At 47.0% G+C, this 20,453-nt stretch overlaps 1 protein-coding gene across 1 annotated transcript in view; it reads right to left on the reverse strand.

Annotated features, from left to right (window-relative positions):
- Nucleotides 1-4,529, reverse strand: part of SLC37A3 (solute carrier family 37, member 3) — a 33,681-nt gene extending 29,152 nt beyond the window's left edge. Inside the window, exons 1-3 of the mRNA XM_006861250.1 lie at nt 4,441-4,529; nt 2,887-2,995; nt 511-603 (exon numbers count right to left, since the gene is read on the reverse strand). Coding sequence (XP_006861312.1) covers nt 511-603; nt 2,887-2,995; nt 4,441-4,529 — 291 coding nt within the window. The remainder of the gene's footprint in view (nt 1-510; nt 604-2,886; nt 2,996-4,440) is intronic.
- Between the last annotated feature and the right edge of the window lie 15,924 nt (nt 4,530-20,453).

Consider the following 20,453-nt stretch of genomic DNA (forward strand, 5'->3'; position numbering starts at 1 on the left):
TCACCAGGCAGCACGAGCTGCTGCTCTGTGCCAAACCTCCCATGGCTCCCACCCCACACAGTTAATTATAGCCAGTACCAAGCCGAGGCCACCAGGCATGGAGACCACAGTGGGCCGCCTACTTACTGACCACACCATTTCCACCCCCACCTTCAAATGACACCCCACCCACGGTGTCACCCTCTCTTTTTCTCTGCGTCTCAGTATCTCCGATCATGATCTGCTACCTCCCTATTCAGAGACTTTGTCCCTCTATCCCTGGATCAAAGTGTGAGAGAGGCAGGGAGCTGGTCCATGCTGACCACTGATGAATCTCAGTGACCAGAGAAGGACCTGTGTGGGGGACATACGTAAGACGTATTTGCTGAATGAATGAATCCATAAAATGTAAATTTCAGAAGCACCGAACTTGTCTTTAGTTAGCAAAATGCCTTATAAACTACCTAAGATTGAGAGTTCTTTCCTTTCGCTTTTCTCCTTAACTTAAAATTCTAGAATCTGACAACTCACCACAGCATAAGAGAAGAGGAAAATGGTGTCCAGGGTGCCCAGGAAGAGTGTAGCACCCTCCGCACTGGGGAACAGGTGGCTGCTATTCCAGATCTGCAGGGACACAGTGGCAACAGGTTAAGACAGCCAGCACCTCGCAGAGCAGTCTCAGACAACCCTCCCAGAAACCTGGTGAGCTTAGAAAGAGCAAAGCAGTGCCATCTACGCAGTAGGCACACCACACTACACAGGAGACACAGCACAGAGAGTAAGTGTCCAAGAGGACAGCTCAGCGTGTGCAGAACTGGGTGGGAGCTGGAGGAGCAGACAGTAAGCAGTAAGATACTGTGTTGTTCTTGTTAGGTGCCGTCAAGTTGGTTCCAACCCATAGTGACCCCACGGACAACAGTACAAAGGACTGCCCAGTCCAGCACCATCCTCATAATCGTTCCATTTGAGCCGACTGGGGCAGCCATTGTGGCAACGCATTTCATTGAGGGTCTTCCTCTTTCTCGCTTACCCTCTACTTTACCAAGCACCTAGCCCTCTTTAAGGTCTGTCCAGAATCCGTGCAATGAAGTCTGGCCACCTTTGCTTCTAGGGAGCATTCTGGCTGTACTTCCCCCAAGATAGATTTGTTCATTCTTCCTGCAGCTCATGTTATAATGAATGAATACTTGCCACCAACACCATTCTCCTTCAGTCTTCTTATTTTCTGTCCAGCTTCTGCATGCGTGTCAGGCAATGGAAAAGACCACGGCTTGGGTTAGGTGCGCTTTTAGTCCACAAAGTGACAGACATCTTTGTTCTTTAACATTTTAGAGACCTTTTGTGGCAGATTTTGTGGCAATCCACTGTTTGATTTCTTGGCTGTGGTTGCTATGATTGTGGATCCAAGCAAAATGAAATCCCTGACAACTTCAGTATTTTTTCCATTTATCATGATGTTGTTTATCGTTTTAGTTGTGAGGATTTTGTTTTCTTTATAGTGAAGTATCACCCATACTGAAGGCTGTAGTCACTGATCTTCATCAGTGCATCAAGTCCTCTGCACCTACAGTAAGTAAGCAGGAGTGTGTCGCTTGCATAGGGCAGTTGTTAATGAGTTTTTCTACAATCTTGATGCCACATCCTTCTTCATATAACCCAGTTTCTCGAATGATTTGCTCAGCATACAGACTGAATGAGTATGGAGTAGGACACAACGTAGACTCACACTTTTCCTGACTGTAAACCGTTCAGCGTTCCCTTGTTCTATTGGAATGACTGGCTATGTACAGGTTCTGCATGAATACAATTAAGTTCTAGAATTGCCATTCTTCACAAAATTATTCCTAATTTGCTATGACCCACACAGTCTCATGCTTTTGTACAGTCAATAAAACACAAGTAAACATCCTTCTGGTGTTCTTCACATTTAGCCAAGAACCCTGACATCAGTAACAACAGCCCTCTTTCCACAGCCTCTGGGGAACCTGGCATGTCTTGTTAATGTGCTACTGCGATTACTGTGATCTTTAGCAAAATTTTACTTGTGTGGGCTTGTTGTTTGTTGTTGTTAAGTGCCACTGAGTTGTGTGGGCTAGCTGAAAATATTTGATCATTTCTGCATTCTGTTGGGTCACCTTTCTTTGGAATGAGCACAGAGCTCTCCCAGTCAGCGGGCCAGGCAGCTATCTTCCATATTTCTTGGCATAATTGAGTATTTCCATTGTGGCACCCATTTGGTGATATATTTTCACTGGTATTCCGTCAATTTCTGGACTCTTACTTTCACCAACGCCTTCAGTGCAGCTTGGACTTCTTCCTTTAATACCACTGGTTTCTGTTTGTATACTACATCCTGAAAAGGTACGCGGCACAACAAACTGACAGGCGAGTGGCGATGTATTTAGACAGGGCATTGTAAAGGACAGCCATCAGAAAATGTAATATAAGGAACTGAGACAGATACTCCCTGACTCCAAGGAGCTTACTTAAGCAAAAAATAAACAAACAGAGCAATTAGAAAATACTTACATATGGGAGACATGAACACATGTAAACACACTGTGCAAGTTTTTGGAGAAGGGAAGAGTCAGCAGAGCTGCGTGAAAACTTGGCCCTTCATCCAGACACAAAGGGAATGCAGGACCAGGACAGTGGACAGAAGGGGAAAGGGCACACAAGAGTGAGGCAAACCACAAAGGCAGACATGAGCCGGTACTTGTGAAACTCAGCGGGACATTGAACCTCTCCGGGACTCTGGGAGAGATTGCGAAGCAATGGAAAGTGAGCCGCTGGACGGGGTGCGCGGGCCTGGGCCCCAGCAGGTTTGAAAAGCAGATGGAGAGTGTGGACTTTCAGCCAGAGCAAAGAGTGAGTCCCTTCTGTGTTCCCACACCGAGTCCTACTCACCTCCACAGGCAACTCAGCTGACTTGTTGAAAGCCGTCGGGGTCCACTGCTTAGAGATGCTGACTTTGACATTGCTGAACGTCTTCCTTGAAGCATGGAATAATGAGTAACTGCCAGACAGAAGAAACACAGATGAACGGGCAGCCAAGAGAAAGGCACCCACCAAAGTCACAAAGTCACAAACCTGTACCTGTTCAGTGTTTCCAACTGCACGATACTTTTAAAAGGTATGGGGAGGCTAGCTTGATAAGAGCTATCAACCGAGACAGTCTCTGTCAAACAACATGGAAAAAATAACTAGTCACCGTCATAACGAACCCAGCGTCACATTTAACTCTGGGAACAAGTAGACGGAGGAGAAACTGGTCCCAGCTCACTTGCAGTTGCTGCCATCCTGTCAAGAGAGTTGTCTCTATCAACCACTGACCACTCCAACGAGTCACTGTGTTTCTATTCGGTAGCTGGTTCCTGGAGTCCTTGACTTTTCCTCCGCCCCTGCCCCACAAATGACAAGTGACTCTCTTCTAAATCAAGAGTCCAAAGTTAGCTAGCAACTCTTATATAATGAGAGGAACTTTTTCCTAGTTTCTGCCTAAAACAAAATCATTATGACCATTTGCGGTTTCCTCAATAAAGATTAATAATAAAATCTCAGAAGATATCATCAAAGTCGTTGGCCCACAGACTCATACACACGGACTGACTGCCTAGAGGGGACTGCGAATCCTCTCCCGCCAGGGGACAGAGCTCACACAGCTGTCCCTGAGTGGCTCCAGCTCACAGGAGCACGGGGTGCTCCCTGTCCTCAGGCTCCTGCCTCTTGCTGTTCTGCCTCACAGTGAACCCTACACAGGGTTTCCGAGGAACGGCTGCTGGGTTTGAAGCAACCTTGCCGTGAGCAGTGCAGTGCTTACCCTACAGCGCCACATCAGGACTCCTGACAACTGGAGGGATTCTCAATATCAGCACCACTGACATTTTGGACCAAATCCTTGTCGTCAGAGCTGTGCTTCATAGGCTGGGTATTAGCATCCTGGTCTCGACCCAGTAAATGCCAGGAGCGTCTTTCCCCTCAAGTGACAAGCAAAAATGTCTCCAGGCTTGTCACATGTCCCCACAGGACAAGATATCCCTGGCTGAGAACCACAAAGGGTAGTCCCAAGAATAACTAGTCTGTCTCAGCGTGAGGCCAGCCTGTCAGTGCACCAAACACCTGCCACTCAATGTCACCTTCACAGGAAAAACACAAGACAACATTAAGAGGGTAGATGGGCCTAGAGGTGAACAATCCCACCAGGGAGGTACGCAGTCCCCAGAATCAACAACATACAAGATCTGAAGGGTGGCATTTGTCCGGGGAGAGGGCTCAGAAGTCAGGAAGGGACAGGAAAGGACAAACGGAAATGGGAGACACAGGAGGAAGTGGGAAGAATGCCGCCCCATCGTGGGGACTGCCATCAATGTCATAAAACAAAACGCGCACGACTTGAGTGGAAAACCTTTTTGCTCTGCAGACTTTCCCCAGATCACAATAAAATGTTCAAACCCCCGTCACCTTAGGAAGGTAAGCAGGAACACAACGACATGATGGTGGCTAAAGCGGGACATGAGTGTTCCTCTCTGGAAGTTGTCTGGCCAGGCCATGCTCTTCTGACCTTCCCTCTCAGCTGTGATGTCTCCGTCTGGAGAGACTGCTTTACATCATTTCTTCTTTCTGCACAGACAAAACACACCACAGCATTGCTCACAACAGACAGATGATCCCAAAACAAAATCATGAGACAGATTTTAAGTAAAACCAACCAGTCTTGGGAAAAGCTTCATTGGGCTAATCAACACCAGAAAACTGCATGGATAATTATGTGGCATAGCTCTTGTTGCATTGTTAGTGACCCTAAGTTAATTCAGACTCACGGAGACCCCCATGTGTGCTGACTAGAACTGTGCTCCGTACTTTTCAAGGCAGTTCCGCGCCCGTCTCTCCAGGCACCTCTGGGTGGGTCCGAACCACCAATTTCTCAGCTAGTTGTTGAGCACGTTACCAATTGCACCTTTACCACCCAAGGCCTGTTCCAACTATTGGCTAGTACTTAAAAAAAAAAATTTTCCTTAACAAAGATTAAGTTAGAATGTAGCACACTCATACACAAACGGAGGAGACAGTGCCAAGTTCTAAAGGAAGCGACAGAAATGCAGAGATGATACAAAAGAAATGAAATGGCCAGTCATCTTAGAAATGTTCCCATCTCATTAGTAATAGAAGAAATGTTCATTTAGAGCACGAAAATGCACACTTTACCAGCTTCTGCTAAGTACAGCGGAGTGTAACATCCACACGCTGCAGATAGAAGTGAGAATTGGTTCATCATCTTTGGAAGACACCCTGTCCCTGTCCCATTGGGCTCTGCTGTTCATCCTTAGGATACAGGAGGGGCATTCAGACCTACAAAGACAGTGCCCACAAAGCCTGCAAGGAGCCCGTGCCTCGTGCACCAGGGTCACCCTGGGAGGAAGGGGCAAGAAGCAAGGCCAAGACGTCTCTTCCCATCACTCTGCTCCCCTTTCACTAGAATGTTCCCTCTAAAAGCTGCACCAGGCTTTTAATAAAAACAAAACCCAAACCCACTGCCATCGACTCGATTCTCATGTGATACCTGCTTTGTACAAGGCCTTTTAAGCTGGTGGTGCTGTGGGATAAGCGCTGGACTGCTAGCTGCACAGACCACAGGAATCAGGCAAGGAGACAGAAAACACAGAGCTCTGCTCCCAGCCTGTGCTCACGGGCACTGTGATTCAGTGGATGGATTCAAATCCCAAAAGCTGAACGGCCATCCCCACAAGCTTGGGATAAGAGGCACAGTGATGGGCCCACTAGAGCTGCGCGCCCCAAACCAGTTTGATGCTTGGAGGGTCATCTGTAAAAAGGCTGTGCTCCTCTGAGAGCTGTGAGGCTAAAATCGATCCTGTGTGCAGGGCAATACGGTTATTATAGCAGCCTCTGACCCGGAGCCAAGTTCAACTTAAAATCATTCTCCCTGACAAATGTCAATAACACGGTGGGCCGAGTTAAACTGTAAAATTCCACCCATAAAATGTAAATCAACCTTCTGCCAACAATTCCAGGAAGCAGCAAAACGGAGTCCAGCGAGGACTGATGCCCAAGTGAACTCCACCCTAGAAAGTGAAACTCAAGCCATTCTCTACCACCCCAGCTCTTTAGCATGGACACATTCCCACCCCCAGACTCCGTACTGAGCACCTCCCGAGAGGGGATGGGATAGGAAACTCAATCACTTCTCAGGTAAAACAAGAATTACAAAAACATGCTCTAGCCCACTGGGATTTGAGTGTTTTTGCAAAAGCAGCTATGCTTTGGAATGCACGGTACATTACGAGTTCTAAGCCCTCCTTTGCCACGACATCCGGTGCTCAGCTACTATTACTGAATGTTTTAATCAAAGATTCTACACAAGAATCCTCATCAAAAGAGGGGAAAAGTAAAGCAGAATCTAAATTTCTCACTGGCTCTAGACTCTGGAGCCATAGAAAATGGATGAGCCCAATATAATCTTTAAACTTTAAACCAAAATGTGTATACATTTTAGAATGGAAAACTAATTTGCTCTGTAAATTTTCACACAAGCTACAATAAAAAAACAGAGTTTTGTTTTTTTTTTTTAAATAGGCAATAGAGGCAAATACTGTTAACTGGTGATGCATGGAGGGGACTGTAATCATTGTAATGAAACAAAATACAATAGGATGAGTGCAAAACCGAAGTTTCCCCATGTAAACTTGTAAACTATCCTCAATTTGCAATAGAAGATTTTTAAATAACTTTAAAAAAAAAAAGTTTTTAAAAAAGCAAAAACACCTTAAACCAAAAGTATTCCCTGAAATCTTTTAATAACCAAAACATTAGCTTAACTAAGCAAAAGCTGTCTGCCTGAAGTATTATGCTCTTTAAAGAACCATCTAGAGAGCTCAGTGGCTCTACAGGATAAGCACTAGACTTAGAGCCACATTGAAGTCAGTTCGAGACCTCCAGCCACTTCATGGGATTAAGATGAAGCTTTCTGCTCCTACAAAGATTTAAAAAGCCTTGGAAACCCTATAGAGTCATTATGAGTCGGCTCCAACTTGCTGGCACTTAACAATAACAACATCTACATGGGATCAAAGTGAATACATCTGGAAAGATAACACTGAAGTACGCAGGGCAGGTGATTCATGCTAATGGAGAACGAACAACTCAGAACAAGATAAATGGTTGCAGAACTTGAAGAACGTAATCAATGTCAACAACTGTACGTGTCGCACCAGCTGACACGGTGCATGATTTGAGTGGTATATTCTCAACGAGATCCAATTGAAATAAACAAGAAGAGCTTTCAAGGACTTGCAAGCTGTCTGAAGTCATCTGGGTTTCGTTTCTAAAGCCACTAGCTTTTTCCTTAACTCCAGTGATAAAGAGACAAGGCATGAAAACTTTCTGGGAAAAGAGAAACATTCACCTGCTGTTGGCAGAAAGCCACTTAAAATGAATGCTCTGAAAACGTCTGGCCTTACCTAATTACAGCCGTTAGTAATTACACCTTGCACTATAAGCCACACAGCACAGTAGCTCTGCCAAGTCTGAGTTCATCCAGCACATCCTACTTCCCAGAGCCCACTTTCTCCACTGCTCTAAATAAACAGAGACTTTAAAAAGTCTCTGCATTTTGCACATGTATGTAAATGCGTCACCATTAACATCCTTTATTTACAAGTTCCTGAATTCACAGGAGCTTGCCTGTTACTAGTTTCTCAATCAATGGATTGCACCTGACCCAGTCACCTCATATGCATATGAAACCTGGAGGATGACTAAGGAAGCCTAGAGTAGAATTGATGCATGTGAATGACGGTGTTGGTGAAGAACACTGGAAGGCCCTATGGACTGTCAGAAGAACAAATCAATCTGTGTTGAAGGAAGTAGAGCCAGAACGCTCCTTAGATATGAAGACGGTGATACAATTTGATGAACTTGACCTACACCTATGGATGCAGTAGCTCAAAAGAGGGAACAAATCTTTACAGCAAGGATCATTCATACCCCCTCCATACACAGAGTAGACAGGGATAGACAACTTAGACATTGGCTACTCAAAATGAGGGGCGGGAGGGGGGTGGTCCACAAAGACAAGAAGCAACTGGCTTACAAGCTTTCAAGTGGGAGCCTAGATACAGAGGGTGCGGAGGAAGGTAGAATCTCCACTGAGTATTATCCAATCTGTCTGGGTGGGGCTGATGAAAGGAGATAGGGATAGGACTCTTGTGGTACAACAGTGAATAACTGTTATCAGGACTGACTGTGAGGGTTAGAAATGTAAAGGTAGACATTTTGTAGCAAAAGGAGGGGAGTGATTGACTTTGCAGTCCAGGAGCGGAGGTCCCTGGAACCATCAAAGGAGAAGAGCGGAGTGTGGGACCCTAGCCAGAGAAACAGTGACGCCAGAGATAGAGGCAGAGACAATGTCGTAGAGAGATGGAGTGGCTGGGACTCTAGACCCAGAGAGGGAGAGGGGCTGTGTGCTGATGACCAGGGGGCAGGCTTGCAGGGTTGGTTGATGATGCATGGAGGGGATTGTAACCATGGCAATGAAACGATACAAGATAGGATGAATGTAAACCTAATGTTCTCCCATGTAAACTATCACAAAATTCACAACAAAACATTTAAAAGTAAAAAAGAAGTGAAGATGGTGACTTTATCTCACGTACTTGGGTCATGTTGTCAGGAGACACCGACCAGTCCCTGGAGAAGAACACTATGCTTGGTAAAGTTGTTATTGTTAAAAGTGCCGTCAAGTTGCTTCCAACCCATAATGACCCTGTATAGGGTTTCCAAGGAGCGGCTGGTGAGCTTCAACTGCCAACCTTGCAGTTCAAACCAACTTTGCAGACCAACACATTAACCCACAGTGCCACACCAGGACTCCGCTTGATAAAGTAAGTATTTGTGACTTACGAATGAGTCAGCTCCGACTCATAGTGACTCTGCATAGGGTTTAACAAGGGGCTGGAGGATTTGAACCATGGATCTTGTGATTAGCAGTCCAGTGCTTATCCTATATCACCATACCAGGACTCCGTAGTAAAGCAGAGAATCATCAAAAAAGAAGATGACTCTTAACAAGAGGGACTGACGCAGTGGCAGCAGCAATGGGCTCAAACACAGCGAAGTTTGTGATGACGTGCTTTGTTCTACTGTACCTGGGTTTCTATGAGTAGAAGCCCATTTGAATGCACCTAACAACATCAGTGGATACTGAACATACAACTAACAGGCAAGTAAAACAAGCAATGACTTTTTCAAAAAATTCCTGACCATCAAAAAGGGCTAGAAACCACCATGCCATGCTCTACTCTTCCAAACAAGTGCACAATCACGAACTCATCTGATTTCTTTGGATTCTCAAAGATCACACTCATAAAACTGGTCCTTTCCAGAATGAAATGCAACCGTGCAGTAAGTTCTAGAAGGTGGCCTAGAAGAAGGCAGTCTCCCTAGTACCCAACACTGCTCTGTGGTAGAAAACACTCCTAAACATCAACATCCAGAGAGCTATTTAGAGTCCATTCCAACACATACAATGTCCTCTTGTCTCACATCAGACAAGAGGTCACCTCAGGCCCACTCTGGAGCAAACATCTTAGCTGACTGCCCTCCCACCCACCTCAGCCCCACATCTTTCCTGCTAAGCACTCCGGAAATAGTTCCCCAGACTCTCACCATCCTCTCTTGCCTAGCACCCACCTCCGGCATCCCACCCTCCACCTCCCCAAAATGAGAGGTCAAGAAGACGCAATCTTCCCAGTCAACATGTCTCAAGGACATGGGAGGTAAGCAGGAGCTGGGGGGTCCTGCTTGTTCCCCACTGCCAGCTCCAGCCCTTTCTGCTGTCTCCTCATAGTTTCCACTGCTGAGCTCCTGGGAAGAGTCCTGTCCACTCTCCCTCTCCGCTACCTCTGTCCCTCGGCAAAGCCCCACTCCATGGTCATCACCGGCCACTGCAGGTCCCCCAGCCTGGATTTCAGACAGCCCACTTTCTGAAGACCACCTTCCTTCTTTCTGGAGGGTTTCCACTCTCCATTCCAACAACCTTGGACCTCCCCAAAGTCCGCTGCTGAGTAACCTCGCGGGCTGGCATTACCTACCACCTCCTTCCTCATACCTCAAAACCCACAACCTCTCCCTGAGAGGCCATTTCTGCTCTCTGTCCAACCTTTTCATTCTGTTGGGTCGGGTCAGAGTCAGAACCAACCCAACGGTCCCTCCTAACAACAACCCGCAGTCCCTTTCTGGAAGCCAAGCAGCTTTACCAGAGAAATCAGAAAAGGAGCGGACTTTGCTTTTTGGACTGAAAACCACAAACCTCAGAGAACATGCAATGCCCCCCACCCCCATCTCCTCCCCTCCACTTCCCTAATCACTGAGCTTTCTCAACCCTGAGTTACTCCTCACACTTCTGCTTTCTAACTTCGCAGTTAACCTTCTCCTCCTTCACTCAGCACCATGGCTGCAGGCCTCCTGGACCCACAGCTCTAACTCAGACCTCCCAGGGGTCCACAGAGTACAACCAACTGACCACCTGATACCCCTGCTGGTATGCTTCTAGTCCATCCAGAGGCACATGGAAAAAAAGGTCTGGTGAGCGACTTCTGAGAAATCAGCCACTAAAAACCCAATGGAGCACAGTTCTCTGTCACACACAGACTGGGTCACTCACCGTGAATCCACTGGACAACAACAGTAACGTTGACACCCACTGCCCTCTCGAGTCCACACCAACTCAGAGCAACTCTTCAGGACAGGGCAGCGCTGCCCCATCCGGTTCCCAAGGCTGCATCTTCATCCCAAAAAGCAGCTGGTGGGCTCAAACCCACCACCCTTCTGTTAGAAGCTGAGTGCTTACCTCCCGCACCACCAGGGCTCCTCTCAACAGCATATGAATCAGGTAAAAAATTCAAGACACTAAAGGGCTCCTGGTGTGGCACTGTAGGATCACAAGGTCGGTAGTTCAAATCCACCAGCTGCTCCTTAGAAACCCTATACAAGGTCATATGAGTCGGAAGTGACTTGTCAGCACTTAACAACAACGAAGGGCCACACATAGTGAAGAGTCTCCCTCACTTGTCTCCTCCTAGTTTCTTTAGCATTCCAGCAGAATCTATGCCTAATAGCAGGGAGGGGGGATTCAAAAAGTACATAGAAAAATGGAATTAAAAGATGATGAAATTTTTTTCAGTAACCTTTTTTTAAGGCTCCCTCTAGGGAATCCTGGCATGGCACTGTAGGATAAGCACTGGACTGCTAACCACAGATCAGCTGTTCAAACCCACCAGCCACCCCTAGGAAACCCTCTGTAGGGTCCCTATGAGTCGGAAACAACTTGCCACCATTTAACAACTAAGAGCAAAGTCTCACCCCCCTCATACATACACAAACATAAGCAAAGTGTAAGCACCAGTCTGGATCCAGCAGCCCTCGCTTTATCAGAAGGTCAGTGTGTGTAAACAAACCCTATTTAGCCTGTCCCACCCTGGGCAGGTGGGTGGTTGCTAAGGTTTTACCAGTACTGAGTGAGGAGCTGACAGGTTTCCTTTTGCTGTTCTCACACCCACCTCACTGTTCTTCCTCACACACACCTACCGTGTCCAGAACCCTTCCTGCCCTTGGGTCCAGAACCCTTCCTGCCCTTGGAACCTGTGTACCGGTTCCAAAGGCTTTCGCCTGGTTCTCTGCAAAGAGCTTGTTCCTTGTCATTCTTGGACCCACTGCTCAAATGTCACATCTCACGGTGGCTTGCTCTGATCACCTTGTCCACAATGATCTCCCCAAGCTAGTCCCTCTATCATCACCCTAATTACTTACTCCACAACATTCCTGGCCATTTAATGATACGGTTTAAATGTGTATCGTTCATTCTCCCCATGAAAGCAATGGGTGAATGAGTCCTAAGTTCACAGTACCTAACCAAGCATTTAACACATTCACAACACATTTTAGAATGAGTCTCTCGAATGAGAGCTACATTTATTGCTTACAACATGCCAGGCCCCTATGCTGGGAACACTGCCCCAAGGTTGGCAACTCAAACCCACCATTTGCTCCTTGGAAACCCGACACAGGGTTACTATGAGTCACAACCAACTCGACAGCACTATACAACAGCAACATCGGCAACAGTGGAAGACCCTCACCAGATGGCTGAAACAAACGGATAAGCATACAACTGTGAGGCCGGCACAGGCAGAACTGGCAGTGTTTAGTTCTGTTGCGCACAGGGTCACTGTGAGTCAGAACCATCTTGAAGGCAGCTAAAAACACCCCAAGTTCAAGTTCAAGTTCACATTTCTCAGAGCAGCATTTAAACCCATGCCTGACTCTAGAGGCACTCATGTTAGATTATGTAAGAAAAACAACCCAAAATGTTCTAAGCTACATAAAACATGGTATTTGAGGTGTCACACTTAAACTTAGAGGTGCACATTGTACTGATAACTTATGAAGTGCTGTCGTGTTGGTTCCGACTCACAAGGATCCTATGTACAAAAGGGCTTCTACATGTTCGTGGATAAATCCCATTTTTTAATTCCATTCTTCCATAAACTTTTTGAGCCCCTTCACATATCCACAAGTGGGGAAAACAACAAAACTGATCTTATTACTTAACTGTGATTCTCTTAAATACTCAAATGAGATGGGCATTCGGTTGACAATTACCTTGCTCCCCAGACTTCCACTTTTATACTTGCAAAGTAAAAATATTACGTGTACTCCAAGTATAGAGGTGGTGGTTGTGTGCCAGTGGAGTCAGTTCCAACTCATAGAGACCCTGTATAGGGTTTCCGGGGCTGTAAATCTTTAAGGGAACAGAAAGCCTCATCTTTCTCCTGACGAACAGCTGGTAGTTTCAAACTGCTGATCTTGAGATTAGCAGCCCAACTTGTAACCTCTACACTACCAGAGCTCCTTCCCCGTATAGAGAGGTAGATAGAAAAGTATTAAATGGCCAGCTGAGTTCACTGTGAGCAGTATACGATGGATGTTGCAATTCAGCTTCTGGAACATTCACCTTAACATTGCCATACAGTGTAACTCCCACAGCTGAAAGAGAAGCAGTTTACCAGTGCCACATAAATCCTTGGATTCAAAACTCAACAGCGCTATCATTTTCCTCTCTTCTTCAATTGTTTCATTTCACATCTGTGGTCAATTGTTCATCTAACCACAGATGGGAAATACATAGTACCTATCTGGAAAATCTCTCTCCTCTTAATCCAGGGTTCCCCACATCATCCTTCCTACTTATTTTGTACATGCTCCAAAGACATGACATTCTCAAGCTAAAACATCGCTGTAAAGACAGGTTACTCTCGCTGATGGTGACAGGCTTACACAATGAACAATGCCTGTGACCCTGCCAAAAAGAAACTATTTGTTTGGAGTTCTTTTTTCTGATGGATGCCAGAGACTGGAAATCGAAGATTAACAAAAGAATGATGTCATTCAAGGAACCAAGTCAAGTGTGGACCACAGAAAGGCATTAAAGTTCAAGTCTGAATCCAAGACCCTCCACTCAATTCACTTCTAGAGCCTCAATTTACTGTTATATGAGATCATTCATACCGCGTAGTCGGCGTAGCACCAGGAAGACAGCAAACACGAAAGCGGTTCCAAAAAGTTCCTGAAAAAATCCCTTATCTTTTCATTCCATATTTCCACCAGCTGTTTGAAGGCCCCTCGTACTCAACCAGCGGGAAAGCGGTAGGATTCATTCTGACGTTGAAGACTCTCCCTCTCCAAAGTCAGATACACAGAGGGAAGCTCGAGCGCACGTAGAAAGACGAGGGCGTAAGACGAATCAGATTTTTGCTCTCCAGCAAAACACAGACTTCTCCAGACAAACGTTTCCCTAGAGTTACCTCGAGGGCGCCTGCAGGCTTACATTTCAGGAACCACCAAAACCCCTATGGGCACATTCCCATTAGCCTTTGTCAAAATGACTCCAAGCTACCACACTCTGCATACAGGAAAATTGTGGAGACGAGGAAAGAATAAGGTCAGATTCCCCGATGCCTACCCCCAAAGTGAAACCACTCCACCCAGACTCCACTCCCTCGCTGGCCAGTTGGGAAGTGTCCCCTCGCTCGGGCTACTCCGCAGCCTTTCTGCGGGCTGAATGCAAACCCGCCGGGCTCCCCAAGACCCCGCCCTGGCCCCCAGCCCGCCACAACCCGCGGGTCACACCCACCGGCCGCAGCTCTCCATCTCATCGGCGCCTCGCGCTCCCGCCTCGCCGGGATCAGGTCCCCAGCGGATCCGCCCACGCGCCGCGGCCCGCGCACCCGAGCCCGCAATTCCCCCCTGCGATCGCCACCTCAGCCTCAGGCCGCGTCCGGGGTTTCCGGACGCTCACGTGACTCGCCGGACCGCGGAGAGTGCTGGGAGCTGTAGTCCGCCCCACGGCTTCACCTGCGCGGGAAGGCGGGGGGACTTCCGGCTCGGGCGGGGGGATTTCCGGCGGCCGAGGTCCCTCTTCTCCGAGACCGCCAGCGAGGGGCAGCAGCTGAGAGAGGGTGGTGCTTTGGGGAGAGTCCCACTCCTGTCCAGAGCTGTAATCCGGGAGACCTGGTGTGCGAAGAACAAATTGTTTAGACAGAAGCTGTGTACGCTCTTTGCGCTTTAGACAGTGACGTGTGTGTGTTGTGTTCTGACCTGCGCCTAGGACTTCGCAGGCCGGAGGTATTCAGTCCTTTAATCACTGAAGCTGCGAGTAAGGCCTTGGATCAGCCGCATCCCTCACTGCCTGCACCCACCCACTCGCCCAGATAAATAGTGCACATCAAGGTCCTGGCAGCTTCAAGCATCAGTGAAGGGTCTCACCGCCCACGTGTGCCCCATTGGAAGGGGCCCCAGGCCCCAGGCTTTATCAAAGCCTTGTGGTTCCCCCGCCAGCCCCCAGAGCGGGCCAAAGCGTAGTGGGCCAAACCAAGGCACACAGACGTTTAAAACTATGTTGTGAAATATATGTGTGTTTGTATATGACAAGCTTTGGTGTGACTCTGTAGGATAAGCATTGGACTGCGAACCACAAGGTCGGCGGTTCAAACCCACCAACCGCTCCTCGGAAACGCGACACAGGCCCACTATGAGTCAGAACTGACTCCACAGCACATAAGATACATGACAAATGATGACCACCCTAGACATTCCTGCGTTTCCTTTCTGCATTGCAGGTATCCTGACTTTTAGATGCATCATTTTCATGTTTTCCTTTTTGCATGCATTCCTAAAGTATGTGCAAAAGTCATTCCATGTTTGTGACTTTATATATTGTTACGTGCTTTCGAATAGGTTTAGACTCATTGCAACCCCGTAAAGGGTTCAAACAGATATTGTAGTCCAGTGCTTATCCTACAGGGCCACACCAGGACTCTGTGACTTCATATCAGTGGAGTCATGTTGTATCTTTTTGTTTGTGGCTCTTCTCTCTGTACTGTGTGAGATCTACGTTGTAAATTCACGCTGACCAACCTTCCCTGTGGCTCCTCTTCTCTCCACATTTTGTTAAGTACCACTGAATCCTTTCGTGTAGACTATCTTCCAGTTCCTTGTTTCGGCATTTCCTCTAACTGTAGGGGATCTTCTGAACCAAAGAAGATGAGGATGTGGTCTAGGTTTTCCCTCCAAGCCATCCCTCTCACCAACCTTTTCCTGGGACTTCCCATCCCCAACCAGCCAACCACTTCTGACTCATGGAAACTTCGTGTGCCAAGAGTAGAACTGCTCTCAAGACAAAGAACTTTCAGACGCACATCTCCAGTCCTTTCTCCAAGTGGCTTTAAACCACTAACTTTGCAGTCAGTAACGACACCACCCACAAATCATCCTCAAATCCTCTGAAGAGTCCTTGGGAATGAGTGGGGGTGGGAATGGACTTTCATAACCATCTGGATATTTTACTGTTTGGTTTCTGCTTCTAGATGCTCGACAAGAGCTAGAGCTGACTCAGCTGACTGCTTTTGTCTCAGCAGTAATCATGGCCAGAAGGAAGGAAACATTTGATGTTTAACTTCATTGGTTTTACTTCCTGCTGACTGCACAGACATTCAGGGTGGTGTTTGAATTACACTTGACTTCCTGGTAGGGAAGCTAGGACCACGGCTCTCAAAGTGACAGAATCTGGTAGTATCTTTTGTTTCCTGGCTCTGCTTGCCAGGGTTGGGTTTCTCTGACCCAAAAGATAGGTTCCTGAAAGTGAATATGTAAATGGAACTCTGGGTGAAATCAATCATCTTTTAAAGGCTGAGTCTCAGGAAGGATATTCTTGGACAGTGAAGACATTTATCTTTTCTTTCAGTGTTTCTCAAACTTTTGGGACCCCAACTTACATTAAGGAATGCATTCTATACTACCAACCAGTAAACACCCACTTTCATGTGTATATATGTTTGTGCATACAGTACGTACTTGCATACATGTAGGTACGCTTGTAAAATACATTTTAATGTAAAGAAAACAAAAATCTTCACAACTGGACCAATAGAAAACATGATAAATGAGAAAAGATTGGAATTGTCAAAGACTTCATTTTACTTGGGTCCACCATCGACACTGAAGGAAGCAGCAGTCAAGAAATCAAATGACGTACTGCAATAGGTAAATCTGCTGCACAGATTTAAAGTGTTCAAGAGCAAAGATATTAGTTTGAGGACTAAGGTACGCCTGACCCAAGCCAGGGTGTTTTCAATTGCCTCATATGCATGTGAAAATTGGACAGTGAATAAGGAGGACCATAGAAGAGTTGATGGGTTTGAGTTATGACATTAAAGAATATTGAAAATGCCATGGACTACCAGAACAAACAAATCTGTGTTGGAGGAAGAACAGCCCGAATGCTCCTTAGAAACCAGGCGAAACTTAATCTCTCATACTTTAGACATATTATCAGGAGGGATAAGTCCCTGGAGAAGGACATCATGCTTGGTAAAATGGCGGGTCAGAGAAAAAGAGGATGCCTCCCAATGAGATGGGTTGGCCCAGTTGCAGCAGCAATTGTGAGAATAGCGCAGAATCAGGCAGTGTTTCGTTCTGTTGTACAGAGGGTCACTGTGAGTCCGAACCGACTTGACAGCACCTAACAACAACTTACGTGTGTAATTTTGACTGGTCCAAGTGTTACACAAAATACTTAACTTTCCTGCTTGTGCTCTATTCTGGAATTACTTTCTAATCTACAAAAATACTAGTTGCAACCCACTCAAATTGATTTCCTGCCTCACTGCTGGCTGGCTTACTGGTGAAAAACAGGGCATCAGTGTAAACACATGGTCAATTCTGATGTTTCCTTATAGCTTAGCCACCTATCAGTGACCGGCACAGAAGGTAGAAAACATTCAGCTCCTTTGGAGAGGCTCTGAGGACTCTGGTGGGGAAAATGTTAAGGAAAAGTCTTCTCCACTCAAACTGCAAATTTCTCAGCCCTGAAATCAAGCTGATGCTCCAGATGTCTAAAGGAATGAAACAGAACCTTTCTCTCAGTAGCTCCCCACCCCCACCCCCTACCTTCAAATTATTCAAATCCACAAAGCAGTCCACTTACGACCCAGACAGGAATCCTCCGGGAAGTTGCCCTTCTCTCAACCCCACCCCCAGGCAGCCCAGCCCAGCCAGGGACACATTTACCCAGAGGGATGAAGAAGAGAGGGGTCAGGTGTGCTGGACCTTTTCGCTCAGGCGTTTGCTCGCTGCCCTGGCCTGAAAGACAAGGTCGCTCTGACGCCCGCAGGCACCAGTAGCAGCTCTGGGCTCCGAAGGTGGGAGGGTTTCCTTTCACTTCCTCACACCAACCTGTCTGACACCTGGGACCAAACTACAGTTCCCACCAAGCCACGAGGCAGGAGGAAAAAGAGGAACCCAGGACCCAAAAGGAAAGTCCAGAGCCGGAGATCATTACCTGGTGGCAAAGGTGAGACAGCGGACAGGTAAGCAACAGGTGAGTCAGGAAGGTAGAGGCTGTAAAACAGGCAATGAAGGAACACCTGCAGGGCTCCTCGGGACCCCGGGGTGCACAAGTTGAGTTTAGGGGGCTTTTGTAGACGCCCCCAGGGCCTTATAGGGGTGGGGGTGGGGTGGAAGTAAGGCGTCTACTCTATTTAGAATAAGACACCGGAAGTGGAATGACTTTTCTTTAGTTGTAAAGTCTGTGGGGGAAGTGGCTCTCTCTGCTTTGTCCTCTGCTGGCTGATTGAGCCTTCAATGAGGTCCGAGCCCTGCGGGAGAAAGATGTTGCTGTCCGTAGCCTTGGAAACCCTGCCGGGCAGTTCTACTGATCTATTGGGTCACTGGGAGCGGGCTTGGGTTTCCTGGTTTTGGAGTTCAGAGCAGCCCACATGAGGGGTGGACCCCTCTTCATCTTTGAAAACTCTGCCTTGTACACACACTGTGTGTGTGTGTGTGTGTGTGTGTGTGTCCTTGCTTGTGCAAGGATACAAACTTGGCCTTTCTTAAGATTTTAGAATAAAACTGGAGGAGGAAACAGAGACGGGAACATAGGGCAGAAGGAATTTGCAGCATCAAATCTGGCCAACCCACGGGGGTAGGTTTCACTTGTTTTTATGAGATGTTTTGATGAGGAGGATGAGGAGTCTCACAGGGAGACTAGTTCATTGGCCAAGGATCCTGTGAGCATCCTCAGGACTGCTGTTACCCACCCGCCATGAGGCACCTCCTCTCATACCAGACCACACAGAATCCTTGTTGACCCTTTATAGAGGTTCTGAGAAACGGCTGGTGGGCTTGAACCGCCAACCTGCGGTTGCTTAACAGTCCAATGCCTGTCCTACAACACCACATGCACCAGGACTCCATACAGAGTTCTTAGTAATTTTATTATCCATTATAACCATAGCGTTATGGTAACTATAGTTCTAAGCTGCTTAAATGTCAAATTTCTTAGATTATCTGAACACTAACAACAAAACTATTTTGTAAAATCTTCTCCGTTGAATTTCCTTATTAGTAACTGACAGGAAAGCCTTTTTAATTTTTCTCCTTCTTCCCCTTTACTTATTAAGGAGACTTGGTGGCACTGTAGGTTTGCACTGGACTGTTAACCACAAGATCAGCAGTTTAAGCCCACCAGCCGCAATTCAAGAGCAAGATGAGGCTGTCTGCTCTCGTAAAGATTTACAACCTTGGAAACCCTATGCAGGGTCACTGTGAGTCAAGAGCAATTCGCTGGCAGGGAGATTTCCCTTTAATTACTACTCTATACTGATGAAACTCAATATGTTGTTAAGTGCTGTTGAATCAGTACTGACCCATAGCAACCCTGTATATGGTTTCCGAGTTGCAGCTGGTGAGCTTGAACCGCTGACCTTGCAGTTCAAGTCGACCTTGCAGTCCAGTGCATTAGCCCACAGTGCCACACCAGTACTCCAGGCTCAATATGGTGGTGGTGGTGGTTATGTGCCATGGAGTCGGTCCCACTCATAGTGACCTGTACAGGGTTTCCGAGGCTGTAAATCTTTATAGGAGCAGAAAGCCTCATCTTTCTCCAGCGAAACAGCTGATACTTTCGAACTGCTGACCCTGAGGTTCTCAGCCGGATTCGTAACCACTACTCTACCAGAGCTCCTGATAAGTAGTACTTGTTACTTACCACAATATTGTAGCTAAAACACCAGATCATTTAATACAGTCTGCAACTATAAAAACACAGCAGTGATGCTGGCAGTGCATACAGACACGCATGATTACATTTAACTGGACTTAGGAGTCCTGGTAACACCGTGGTCAAGCGCTCGGCTGCTAACCCAAAGGTCGGCGTTCGGACCCACCAGCTGCAGGACGGCTTGGAAGAAAGATGTGGCCGTCTGCTTCTGTAAAAATGACCATCTGGGAAGCTCTACTCTGTCCTTTAGGGTATTCTAATTCAAACCAACTCTAGGACAGTGGGCTTGCTAGGAAGCTGGGCTTTCAAAAAATGTCTTTGTTGTTAAAACTAATGACAGGGGTATTTGTTAAAAATAACAAATTTCTGCTGAAACTCTGCAAGAGTGTTACAGACAGTCACTTTGGTGGTGTTCTCCCTGAGCTGCACTGGCCGGGGAATTGGGAATCGAACCCAGGTCTCTGGTATGAAAGGCAAGAGTCTTCTCACAGAATTACCACCATCCTTACAGAGAATGAAGGAGGCTTTAGGTGCAGACGGCCTCCCTGAAGTCACGTGAAGCCATGTCAGCCACCTGGGATAGGTGTGGGCTTGATCAGGTGACTATGTCACCTGATGTGTTCTGCACCCCTGCACCCTCCTAAGTGATGCCACTTCCTGCTACTTGGAATATCTGAGTGACCGCCAAGTGGAAGAGAAGCTGGAATTTCAGGGGCAGGGTAAAGGCAGGATCAGTCACGGGAAACACCAGGGAGAAAGATTTCAGCCCATATGAGTTAGGGCTACCCAGTGAACGATGGAGTTTTCTTCAGGACGTCATGAATTCCTCATGATCAAAGATATT

This window comes from Chrysochloris asiatica, unplaced genomic scaffold (assembly GCF_000296735.1).
Source record: "Chrysochloris asiatica unplaced genomic scaffold, ChrAsi1.0 scaffold00041, whole genome shotgun sequence".
Classification (NCBI taxonomy): domain Eukaryota; kingdom Metazoa; phylum Chordata; class Mammalia; order Afrosoricida; family Chrysochloridae; genus Chrysochloris; species Chrysochloris asiatica.